General features: G+C 48.6%; 1 protein-coding gene across 1 annotated transcript in view; it reads right to left on the bottom strand.

Moving 5' to 3' along the window:
• LOC134997248 (antizyme inhibitor 2-like) overlaps nucleotides 1-13,509 on the bottom strand; it is a 116,467-nt gene that overhangs the window by 31,358 nt on the left and 71,600 nt on the right. The window contains exon 7 of the mRNA XM_063951261.1: nucleotides 737-884. Within this exon, the coding sequence (XP_063807331.1) occupies nucleotides 737-884 (148 nt within the window). The remainder of the gene's footprint in view (nucleotides 1-736; nucleotides 885-13,509) is intronic.

The raw sequence follows: 13,509 nt of genomic DNA, 5'->3' as shown, positions 1-13,509 counted from the left end.
CAATGTGTTGTAGTTTTCCCTGTGGGGCTAATGTGTTTTATTTTTGCCTGTAGGGGGCAATGTGTGTGTGTGTTTTCTTTTTTGTGTTCATACATAGTTGCTGTACGGATTCAGACGCACGCACTATGAAGTGTATTAGATATGTATTGGTCATTCCTAGGAAGCTACATGAGGTTGGATAATCAGATATAGATGTAATGTATGGATGCAATGCTTAAAGTGGTTGCATATAGAGAAGCTGAATTGCTCACATTGGAGGCCATACTCAGACAGATGATCTGCACCTAGGATAGGGCTGGTGAAAGTAACAATGGTGGAAAGTTTCAATGGTGTGACCGATGGTGACATCTAATGATGCACAAAGCATGATTGCAGCACCTGTAGACACTGAAAGTGGTCATCTCAGTCCCTGCATATTCGGATGCATGGATGTACACCCGGGACGGGCAGTGTAGTGGCATTAGCATGAAATTTAGGCGCAACTGCAGAAGACACAAGGAAGGCCACAACTACATCCAGTTCAGAATCAGGCCCTATGAGGAGGGATCCTGCCCCCATCTAGACAGACCCCACCCCATCAACAGACCCCACCACTATTGTGGCTGCTTTTATAACTTTCCTAGGCTGGTTTTCCATTCCAATCCACCCCTGGGTTGTAAACAGGGAATATGAGCGATTGTTAGTACCAGAAATTGCAGTTTGTTCCACATGTACTTTAGTAATTCTACTTACTGACCTTTCACATAATCCTCTTTCTTTGTTATTATATTGATGGCACAAGTAAATGCGGAACACACGTAATATGTCCCAGGCTCTGCTATCACTTCTACATCCTCCGTTCTGGGAAAGTACTGATCCAGCGATTCAGCGATCACAGCAGCAAACTGGAAACAGAAAAAGACATGTGATCTCGTAAAAGGTCATTAATTTCCCACACCAGGGGGGAAACTTACTAAAGATCAAATTTGTTTGATTTTAATCAGTCAACATCGATTTACATTCCAGGCCCTAATTTGCACATTTACTAATCTAACTCTCTCTGCACATGTTACATCTGCCCCACCTGCACTGCACATGATTTTGCCCATTAGAGAAAACTTTTGCTGTTGCGATCAGGTCTGAATTAAGCCCATAGATAGGCTTATCTGAAAAATTTGATTTCTGCAAGGTTTACAGTACAAGTGTAGTAACTGTCTTGGGCCCCAGTGAGGCCCCCCAAAAAGAGTTTGTACCATGCAGTTCTCGTCTACGCATATTTTTTGCCAACTGTAACTTTAACTTTTTAGGTCAGACAGAACATTAAGAGGCCTACTTTACACCTCTGTTTGCTAGTGTATATTACATTAGCGGAGCAGTGAGCTTCTAAGGGGTAGTTGGTAGAACCACTTTTCTGCTGCGGGGAACACTGGGCTCCACAGGGAATAACATCAGGGTGTAGAGTAGGATCTTGATCCGAGGCACCAACAGGCTCAAAGCTTTGACTGTTCCCAAGATGCATAGCGCCGCCTCCTCTATAACCCCGCCTCCATGCACAGGAGCTCAGTTTTGTAGTTGGTGCCTGCAGTAAACAGGCATACCACAGGTGGGCTTCTACAGCAGCCCTGAGAAGAGCTTTTTAAGCGAAGATAGAAGACTTCAAGGGCTGCAGCAGTGATAGATGCCAGTCTGACATCTCCTGCTGCAGCTCCATCACCTCCCCCAGCGGCGCTGTATACTTCCGTGCCCTGGTTGCCGGGTACTTACAGTGGAAGCTCCGGTTTGCTCACCGTTAGTCACACACTCGCCTAAGTTCTCCTGGATCGCGTGGCCGCACTCAGGGAGGATCCCCTAGGTGGGTCCCCTAGGCGGATCCCGCTGAAATTGCGGTCCGGCGTGGCCGGTGGGAGGCGGGCCTGTGGTCGGGCAGGGACTCCACTAAACCACCAGGGCGAGGGCACAGGTCAGTTTTTCCCTCATAAAAACCGTTTTTGTTACAGCCCATAGTACCAGTGGTGAGGTCCAGCAGGGGGATAAGGCTTGTACCTGTAGCCCCTCCCCCAACCCCAGGGTGCCATTTACAGTAATGTTCCCACCCTGGAGCTGCATATATCTTTCTCCCTCACTCCCAGTCAGTGTTTGGCCGCCATTACACAGAGCAGCTCTGTTCCTGAGACTGTTTGGGCAAATCCTCCTCTGTAAAGCCGCCTGCCCTTTCAGCGCTGTGCATTTTACAGGACACCTAAGTATTCTACATGTCTATTGACAGTGTTAGTTAAGAAACAGTGCATTTGGTCAGGGTTATATAGGACAAGTACCCTGTGATATACATCCAGTCTTTACTGTGCATTGATATATCTACTAATATATATATAGCTATACTTAGTACTACTTTGTGTTGCTAGTCCAGTGCAGTTTTATTGCATGTCATAATTTCTGCATTGTACAATGTGACTCTGTGTGTGTGCATATAGCTGCTGTGTGACCTCCATTTCATGTCTCTCACTCAGATTGCTATCCCTATATTCTATGACCTGAGGGGGCTAAGTGCGTCATGTTTATTATCTGATATAGGTGTCTCACAAGATATACTCATTGGGGGTAATTCCAAATTGATCGCAGCAGGATTTTTGATAGCAACTGGGCAAAACCATGTGCACTGCAGGGGAGGCAGATATAACATGTGCAGAGAGAGTTAGATTTGGGTGTGGTGTGTTCAATCTGCAATCTAATTTGCAGTGTAAAAATAAAGCAGCCAGTATTTACCCTGCACAGAAACAATATAACCCACCCAAATCTAGCTCTTTCTGCACATGTTATATCTGCCTCCCCTGCAGTGCACATGGTTTTGCCCAGTTGCTATCAAAAATCCTGCTGCGATCAACTTGGAATTACCCCCATTGTGTATTTTTCTTTGTGATTTTTAGTCACCATATACCTCTTGAATTCCCTGTTTGCGGAGTACATAAGCTGCACAGGGGGTGCTTGTCAGGTATATTGCTGCTAATATTATACTGTGTTGCCTAAGATTGTACTTTTAGCTATGTCGGCTACAGGGGGCAACAAAGCTGGAGCTGAACCCACAGTGTGTGGAGGTGACGCTGCAGGCGTGTTTGAGGAAAATTTGGCAGCAGAGAGTTCAGGTTCTGGGGGTTCCCTTCCCCCCAGTGGAATAGTGGCAACGGGGGTTCAAAATGACCCACCGTGGGCTACATTTTCCTCGTTATTAACTACGCTTGTAACTAAACTTCCGCCCCCTATGGGACCCCCTGTACCGGTACAACCGATCATGGTCGCTGCAGTTAATCCGCCCTGGGCGGATCAAATCTCCAATCAGTTACAGCAATTAAACCAGTCACTGACTAAAAAGAAATCTGACACTCGCCCGCCTAAGACCAAGGGGTCATCTAAACGGGCCATTACTTCCTCACAGTCTACCACTGTCCCAGACACCTCATCTGATGAGGTTGGTGTCTATACTGACCCCTCAGATACTGATCCTGATAGTTCTGATGGGGAGGCTGGTTCGCAGGTAGATGTTCCTGACTTGTTGGAGGCAATCAGGATGATTCTTCAGATCACTGATGACACAGAGCCTGATGCCGTTCCTAAGAAACCAGACAGGTTCAAATGAAAGAAAGTAGTTAAGCAAGTTTTACCTCACTCTGACCACTTAGTGGACATACGTCAGGAATTCTGGGAAACTCCAGGTAAGAAATTCACACCTCACAAGAAGATGCTGGCTCGCTATTCTATTGCTGTGGAGCTAAGTAAAAATTGGGAGACTCCCCCGCCAGTGGATTCACAGGTGGCGCGGCTGGTAGTATCCTCAGCTCTGCCTGTGACTACCGTCACATCTCTGAAGGAACCGACGGATAAGCGTGTGGAGGGTTGTTTAAAGGTGATTTACTCCCTCACAGGTGCTGCGCATAGTCCCATTATCGCAGCAACTTGGGCTGCAGAGGCCATTGAGGCGTGGGCCCAGGAGATGGAAACTGAGTTGCCTTCCAATGCTTCCGATCACGCTAGACAATGCCTGTCATATATTGTCACAGCTTCTCATTATGTGAAGGAGGCGGCTTCTGATGCCGGTATTCTGGTGGCTAAGGCTTCTACTACATCTATCCTGGCTCGCCGGATTCTTTGGTTGCGGTCCTGGTCCGTAGATCTGGACTCCAAGAAAACCCTGGAGGTGCTCCCTTTTAAGGGAGACATTCTTTTTGGAGACAACAAGATAGTGGCTGACTTAGCTTCTGCTAAAACGGCATGTCTGCCTAGTACTGCTCCTTCGGCGCCGAAGGCTAAGAGTACTTCCTCTCGTTTCTTTCATCCTCCCGGAAAAGCAAAAGGTCAGGCGTACCCGAAACACGGTCGCATCTCCAAACCTGCTAAGCCCAAACCCAAACGGGCCTGGGCTGCCCGTCAGCTTGCTTCCAAAACTGACAAGCCTGCCGCATGACGGGGCGGGCCTCTCCCTGGGAGATCCCAGGGTGGGGGGCCGACTTCTAGGGTTTACCTAGGAATGGTTGAAGACCACTTCCGATGCCCGGGTATGGGAAGTCGTCACCCGAGGTTACGTCGTATCCTTCAAGAAATGTCCCCCTCATCGATTTTGCCTGACAGACGTCCCTTCGGATCAGGTGAAGGCAAAAACTCTTCATTCGGTGGTACAGTCCCTCCTGGACACAGGAGTGGTGGTACAAGTGCCTCTGGCTCAGAGAGGCAAAGGGTACTATTCACCGCTGTTCCTAGTTCTGAAACCGAATGGGTCTTCACGGCCCATTCTCAACCTCAAGTCCTTCAACAAATTTTCAGGGTTTCCAAGTTTCGTATGGAAAGTTGGAAACCCTTCGCTCTATTGTTCTGGTCTTGAAACCTGGAGATTATATGGTCCCCCTGGAAATACAGGATGCTTACCTGCATATTCCCATTGCAATGTCGCATCAGCAGTATCTGAGGTTTGACCACGGCTCTGCGTGTTTTCACCAAGGTCATGGCGGTAATGACGGCTGTACTCCGCCGTCAAGGGGTCAGGATCCTACCGTATCTGGACGACTTGTTGATCCTAGTAAATTCCCCAGAAGTTCTCCTACGCCATCTGGATCTGACTATCCAGTTTCTGCAAGCCCATGGGTGGCTCATCAACTGGAAGAAATCTTCCCTGTTCCCTGCGCAAAGCATGGTGCACCTGGGAGCGTTGTTGGACCAGCGGTTGTTCTTGTCTCAGGAGAAGGTCCTGAAGCTTCAGGACAAGATTCAATACTTCCTATCTCGTCCGCAAGTGTCAATACATTCGGCGATGCAAGTGCTAGGTCTCATGGTGTCGGCTTTCGACATGGTGGAGTACGCTCAGTTCCATTAACGCCCTCTGAAGAAACTGATTCTTGCCAAATGGGACGGCCTACCTCACCGGATCAGGTCTCACATGATCTCCTTGCCTCCGGAGGTCCATCTGTCACTGAGCTGGTGGCTGCAGGACCGACGTTTGAGCAGGGGTTGTCCATTCTGGATCTCCAATTGGGTCCTTCTGACGATGGATGCCAGTCTCAGAGGCTGGGGCGCGTTGTTGGAGCAACACTCCCTTCAGGGTTAGTGGACAAAGGAGGAATCATGCCTCCCAATAAGCATTCTGGAACTGCGGGCGGTGTTCAACGCGCTGGACCTGGCCCAGCATCTAATTCAGAACAGACCTGTTCAGGTACAGTCGGACAACGCCACCACAGTGGCGTACATAAATCATCAAGGCAGCACTCGAAGCCGCATGGCAACGAGGGAAGTATAAAGGATTCTTCAATGGGCGGAACGCCATCTACCAGCCATATCGGCGGTGTTCATTCCGGGGGTCCTCAACTGGGAAGCAGACTTTCTCAATCGTCAGGACGTGCACGCCAGGGAGTGGAGCCTCCATCCAGAAGTATTTCAACTCCTCGTGGACAAGTGGGGCACTTCGGATGTAGATCTGATGGCGTCTCGACACAACCACAAGGTTTCGGTCTTCGGAGCAAGAACAAGGGATCCTCAAGCTGCATTCGTGGACGCACTGGCAATCCCGTGGAACTTTCAGTTGCCATATGTGTTCCCTCCAGTGTCTCTACTGCCCAGAGTGATAAGGAAGTTCAAACAAGAAGGAGGCATACTACGTCTGATTGCTTCCACGTGGCCCAGACGGCATTGGTTCTCAGACCTCCAGGGCCTCTCGCTAGGGCATCCCCTTCTACTTCCACAATGACCAGACCTCCTCGTTCAGGGCCCTTGTGTCTACCAGGATCTGGCCCGACTGGCTTTGATGGCGTGGATCTTGAAGCTTCCATACTGAGGGCCAAAGGTTTTTCGGAGGCGGTCATTCAAACTATGTTGAAAGCCCGTAAACCAGCTTCGGCTCAGATTTATTATAGGGTCTGGAATTCTTACTTTGCTTGGTGCGCAAATAACAATCATGACGCTTACAAGTTTAGTACAGCCAAACTTTTGGCTTTTCTACAGCAAGGCCTAGACTTAGGTCTTCGTCTGGCCCCCCTCAAGGTTCATATTTCTGCCTTGTCGGTATGGTTTCAGAGAAAAATTGCATCTCTGCCTGATGTTCATACCTTCACTCAGGGTGTTTTACGCATTCAGCCTCTTATGTCCCCCCTATGGCCCCTTGGGATTTGTCGGTGGTCTTAGAGGCCTTGCAAGAATTTCCATTTGAACCTCTTGCATCCGCAGATCTTAAGTGGCTTTCCCTTAAGGTCTTGTTTCGGCTGGCCATTGCCTCTGCTAGACGCGTTTCAGACCTGGGGACCTTATCCTGTAAGTGCCCCTATCTGATTTTTCACTGTGATCGGGCAGTTGTTAGAACACGCCCTGGTTACCTACCTAAGGTGATGTCTTCCTTCCACCTTAACCAGGAGATTGTGGTTCCTGCCTTTAATTCTCCAGAAATATCTTCTGGAGAGCAGTCTTTGGATGTGGTACGGGCTCTCCATATCTATGTGAAGAGAACTGCTTCCATTCGTAAGTCTGATTCTCTCTTCGTACTGTTTGGTTTTCACAAACGTGGCTGGCCTGCTAATAAGCCAGATGGATTAGAATGGTGATTGCACATGCTTATGTACAGGCTGGTCTTCCAGCCCCTACTACCATTAAGGCCCATTCTACTCGGTCTGTTGGACCTTCTTGGGCGGCCCGCCGTGATGCGACCCTTGAACAATTGTGCAAGGCAGCTACATGGTCGTCAGTGAACACGTTCATAATGTTCTATGCCTTTGATACTTCCGCCTCCCAGGATGATTCCTTTGGACGCCGGGACGGGTTCTTATGCCCGCTACAGTGCGTCCCCTCCCATAAGGAACTGCTTTAGGACATCCCAATGTTATTTCCTTTGGAGCCCAGTGTACCCCACAGCAGAAAACAAGATTTATTGTAAGAACTTACCATTGTTAAATCTCTTTCTGCGAGGTACACTGGGCTCCACAGGGCGCCCACCCTGATGCACTTAGCTTCTTTGGGTTGGTATGGCATTAGCCGCTGACACCCTCTCCTGTCTTGAGTGTGTGGTGTATGTGGCTACTAACGCTTGCCGTCTCTTTTACCTGCTACTGCATTGGACTGGTTAACAAAAACTGAGCTCCTGTGCACGGAGGCGGGGTTATAGAGGAGGTGGCGCTATGCATCTTGGGAACAGTCAATGCTTTGAGCCTGTTGGTGCCTTGGATCAAGATCCTGGTTGCAGGATAGGAAACAGACAGTCGTAGTTAATGGAGTGCAATCTATGGAGGGAAATGTTACCAGTGGAGTACCCCAGGGATCTGTACTTGGTCCAGTTCTCTTTAATATCTTTGTTGGTGACATTGCAGATGGTATTGAGGGGAAGATATGCCTTTTTGCAGATGATACAAAGATATGCAACAGGGTAGACACACCGGGAGGGGTCAAACAAATGATTAATGACCTAGGTAGGCTTGAGAAATGGTCAAGAACGTGGCAACTACAGTTTAATGCTAAAAAATGCAAAATCATGCACTTGGGTCTCAAAAACGCAAAGGCTAAGTATAGTATCAAGGGTACTATAATGGAAACTACTGAGGAGGAAAGAGATTTAGGAGTCACTATTTCAAGTGACTTGAAGGCAGGAAAGCAATGCAACAAAGCAATGAGAAAGGCAAGTCAGATGCTTGGTTGCATAGGGAGAGGAATCAGTAGCAGGAAAAAAGAAGTGATAATGCCACTGTATAGGTCATTGGTACGGCCCCATCTGGAATACTGTGTCCAGTTCTGGAGACCCTATCTCCAGAAGGATATAAATACATTAGAGAGTGTACAAAGAAGGGCAACTAAAATGGTGCATGGCCTACATCACAAAACTTACCCGGAAAGGCTAAAAGATCTTAACATGTATAGTATGGAGGAGAGAAGGGAAAGGGGAGACATGATAGAAACTTTCAAATATATAAAGGGTCTTAACAAAGTTCAGGAGGGAAACATTCTTCAAAGGAAAAGAAGTATTAGAACTCGAGGACATACACTGAAACTGGAGGGGGGGAGGTTCAGGGGAAATTTAAGGAAAAATTACTTCACAGAAAGGGTAGTGGATAAGTGGAATAGCCTCCCATCAGAGGTGGTAGAGGCTAAGACTGTAGGGCACACGCCCGCCCAGTTCAGCTGTCAATCACCGCTGGCCGCCGCAGCATGTGTACGGGCGGTCGGCCGACCGCCCCGTACACACAGCAACGCGCCAATATATTAGTAGATATATTGGCCGTCGGCTGTACAGCGGGGCCGACGCAATACTCCGTCGTTCACAGACGTATCAGCCGTACACACTGGCCGATGGTCCCGCGATATATCGGCCGTTCAAGAGAACGGCCGATATATCGGCCAGTGTGTATGGGCCTTGTCAGTCACAGACACAGATGGCACTCCCAGGACTGGCCTGAGATAAGCAGAGAGCTGGCTTCCTGTGGGGGGCAGTGTGATACTTTCGGCAATATCCTGCTTGTGTCCTGCTATGCATGTAGATGCTATTGTGACACATACCACCAATCTAAACAGTGTTGTAGACCAAATATACCCCTTCATGGCAGCGGTATTCCCTGGTGGCAGTGGCCTCTCAGCAAGATAATGCGCCCTGCCACACTGCAAACACTGCTCTGGAATGGTTTAAGGAACATGACAAAGGGTGGGATGTACTAAAGGAAAAATGCGGTAAAACCCCCGAAAACAGGGGTTTTACCGCATTTTCAAATGTACTAAGACCTTCCGCCGGGTTTTCGCCATCCAGGGTATCGCCATCTCTGGATGGCGATACCCTATAGAAGCCTATAGGCTTCTTATCGCCGGCCGCCGCCTCCGCCGCCGACCCCCCTCTCCCCCGGTATACCTTCCTCCAGGCAGCCCTGAACCTGGAAGGTAATCTCCTCCTCCCCCTAGCAACGCAGCCGGAGGTCCTTCCGGCTGCAGGGGTGAGGAGGAGGCGCCGGGGGCAGCCTGCTGCTGCTTCCCAGTGTTAGAGGAGTCTGGAGAGCCGAGGGAGATGACGGAGACCCCCCGCAGACCACCTCACAGGTATCGCGGGGGGGCCTCCGTCACCGCATTGCGATATTGACCGCATATGTTAGTACATATGCGATCAACATCACTGCGATAAGTGGCGAGGGGCGGCGATGTATCTTAATACATCCCGCCCAAAGAGTTCAAGGTGTTGACTTGGCCTCTAAATTCTCCAGGCAAGCCGATTATCATGTGCTGGAAAACAGGTCTGAGCCATGGAGACCCCATCTCGCCACTCCTAGGGCTTATAGGATCTGCTGCTAATATCTTGGTGCCAGATTCCACAGGACACCTTCAGAGGTCTTGCAGAGTCCATGCCTTTGATGGATCACTGCAGTTTTGGCAGCACAAGGGGGGCCTACACCAGAGCTGTATCAAGGCTTCGGGGGGCCCGGGGTACTTAAAACAAGGGGGCCCTAATAAGGGGTAAAATTAAATTAATTACACATACATACATACATACATATATATATATATATATATATATGTACATATACATTCAACGTTTCAATGTGTTACATTTTCTTCATGCTATACTGAAGAAAATGTAACGCATTGAAACGTTGATATATTAGCGGGATTTATTGAGCTGCGAGTGCCGCACTAAGTCGGTGTGTGTGTGTGTGTATACTGTATGTGTATGTGTATGTATGTATGTATATATATATATATATATATATATATATATATGTGATGTGCACCGGAATTTTTTCGGGTTTTGGATTCGGTTCCGAGGCCGTGCTTTGGATTCGGACGCGTTTTGGCAAAACCTCCCTGAAATTTTTTTATCGGATTCGGGTGTTTTTTTTTACAAAAAACACTCAAAAACAGCTTAAATCATAGACTTTGGGGGTCATTTTGATCCCATAGTATTATTAACCTCAATAACCATAATTTCCACTCATTTTCAGTCTATTCTGAACACCTCACACCTCACAATGGTGGTCATTCCGAGTTGTTCGCTCTGTATTTTTCTTCGCATCGCAGCGATTTTCCGCTAATTGCGCATGCGCAATGTTCGCACTGCGACTGCGCAAAGTAAATTTGCTATGCGGTAAGGTATTTTACTCACGGCATTACAAGGTTTTTTCTTCGTTCTGGTGATCATAATGTGATTGACAGGAAGTGGGTGTTTCTGGGCGGAAACTGGCCGTTTTATGGGTGTGTGAAAAAACGCTGCCGTTTCTGGGAAAAACGCGGGAGCGTCTGAAGAAACGGGGGGAGTGTCTGGGCGAACGCTGGGAGTGTTTGTGACGTCAAACCAGGAACGAAACTGACTGAACTGATCGCAGTTGCCGAGTAAGTCTGGAGCTACTCAGAAACTGCGAAGAAGTGTCTATTCGCAATTCTGCTAATCTTTCTTTCGCAATTTTACTATGCTAAGATTCACTCCCAGTAGGCGGCGGCTTAGCGTGTGCAAAGCTGCTAAAAGCAGCTTGCGAGCGAACAACTCGGAATGACCACCAATATTATTTTAAGTCCTAAAATTTGCACCGAGGTCGCAGGATGACTAAGCTAAGCGACCCAAGTGGCCGACACAAACACCTGGCCCATCTAGGAGTGGCACTGCAGTGTCAGACAGGATGGCACTTCAAAAAAATAGTCCCCAAACAGCACATGATGCAAAGAAAAATGAAAGAAAAAAGAGGTGCAAGATGGAATTGTCCTTGGGCCCTCCCACCCACCCTTATGTTGTATAAACAGGACATGCACACTTTAACGAACCCATCATTTCAGCAACAGGGTCTGCCACACGACTGTGACTGAAATGACTGGTTGGTTTGGGCCCCCACCAAAAAAGAAGCAATCAATCTCTCCTTGCACAAACTGGCTCTACAGAGGCAAGATGTCCACCTCCTCTTCATCGTCCGATTCCTCACCCCTTTCACTGTGTACATCCCCTTCCTCACAGATTATTAATTCGTCCCCACTGGAATCCACCATCTCAGGTCCCTGTGTACTTTCTGGAGGCAATTGCTGGTGAATGTCTCCACGGAGGAACTGATTATAATTCATTTTGATGAACATCATCTTCTCCACATTTTCTGGAAGTAACCTCGTACGCCGATTGCTGACAAGGTGAGCGGCTGCACTAAACACTCTTTCGGAGTACACACTGGAGGGGGGGGGCAACTTAGGTAAAATAAAGCCAGTTTGTGCAAGGGCCTCCAAATTGCCTCTTTTTCCTGCCAGTATATGTACGGACTGTCTGACGTGCCTACTTGGATGCGGTCACTCATATAATCCTCCACCATTCTTTCAATGGTGACAGAATCATATGCAGTGACAGTAGACGACATGTCAGTAATCGTTGGCAGGTCCTTCAGTCCGGACCAGATGTCAGCACTCGCTCCAGACTGCCCTGCATCACCGCCAGCGGGTGGGCTCGGAATTCTTAGCCTTTACCTCGCAGGCCCAGTTGCAGGAGAATGTGAAGGAGGAGCTGTTGACAGGTCACGTTCCGCTTGACTTGACAATTTTCTCATCAGCAGGTCTTTGAACCTCTGCAGACTTGTGTCTGCCGGAAAGAGAGATGCAACGTAGGTTTTAAATCTAGGATCGAGCACGGTGGCCAAAATGTAGTGCTCTGATTTCAACAGATTGACCACCCGTGAATCCTGGTTAAGCGAATTAAGGGCTCCATCCACATGTGCCACATGCCTAGCGGAATCGCTCTGTTTTAGCTCCTCCTTCAATGTCTCCAGCTTCTTCTGCAAAAGCCTGATGAGGGGAATGACCTGACTCAGGCTGGCAGTGTCTGAACTGACTTCATGTGTGTCAAGTTCAAAGGGTTGCAGAACCTTGCACAACGTTGAAATCATTCTCCACTGCGCTTGAGTCAGGTGCATTCCCCCTCCTTTGCCTATATCGTAGGCAGATGTATAGGCTTGAATGGCCTTTTGCTGCTCCTCCATCCTCTGAAGCATATAGAGGGTTGAATTCCACCTCGTTACCACCTCTTGCTTCAGATGATGGCAGGGCAGGTTCTGGACTGTTTGCTGGTGCTCCAGTCTTCGGCACGTGGTGGCTGAATGCCGAAAGTGGCCCGCAATTCTTCGGGCCACCGACAGCATCTCTTGCACGCCCCTGTCGTTTTTTAAATAATCCTGCACCACCAAATTCAATGTATGTGCAAAACATGGGATGTGCTGGAATTTGCCCAGATGTAATGCATGCACAATATTGGTGGCGTTGTCCGATATCACAAATCCCCAGGAGAGTCCAATTGGGGTAAGCCATTCTGCGATGATGTTCCTCAGTTTCCGTAAGAGGTTGTCAGCTGTGTGCCTCTTATGGAAAGCGGTGATACAAAGCGTAGCCTGCCTAGGAACGAGTTGGCATTTGCGAGATGCTGCTACTGGTGCCGCTGCTGCTGTTCTTGCTGTGGGAGGCAATACATCTACCCAGTGGGCTGTCACAGTCATATAGTCCTGAGTCTGCCCTGCTCCACTTGTCCACATGTCCGTGGTTAAGTGGACATTGGGTACAACTGCATTTTTTAGGACACTGGTGACTCTTTTTCTGACGTCTGTGTACATTCTCGGTATCGCCTGCCTAGAGAAATGGAACCTAGATGGTATTTGGTACCGGGTACACTACCTCAAGCAATTCTCTAGTTTCCTGTGAATTAACGGTGGATACCGGAAACACGTTTAACACCGCCCAGGCTGCCAAGGCCTGAGTTATCCGCTTTGCAGCAGGATGACTGCTGTGATATTTCATCTTCCTCGCAAAGGACTGTTGGACAGTTAATTGCTTACTGGAAGTAGTACAAGTGGTCTTCCGACTTCCCCTCTGGGATGACGATCGACTCCCAGCAGCAACAACAGCAGCGCCAGCAGCAGTAGGCGTTACACTCAAGGATGCATCGGAGGAATCCCAGGCAGGAGAGGACTCGTCAGACTTGACAGTGACATGGCCTGCAGGACTATTGGCTTTCCTGTCTAAGGAGGAAATTGACACTGAGGGAGTTGGTGGTGTGGTTTGCAGGAGCTTGGTTACAAG

The sequence above is a fragment of the Pseudophryne corroboree genome, chromosome 2 (genome assembly GCF_028390025.1).
Source record: "Pseudophryne corroboree isolate aPseCor3 chromosome 2, aPseCor3.hap2, whole genome shotgun sequence".
NCBI classification, from domain to species: Eukaryota; Metazoa; Chordata; class Amphibia; order Anura; family Myobatrachidae; genus Pseudophryne; species Pseudophryne corroboree.
Note: the sequence above shows the minus strand (reverse complement) of the source record. Positions and strands in the feature narration are given on the sequence as shown.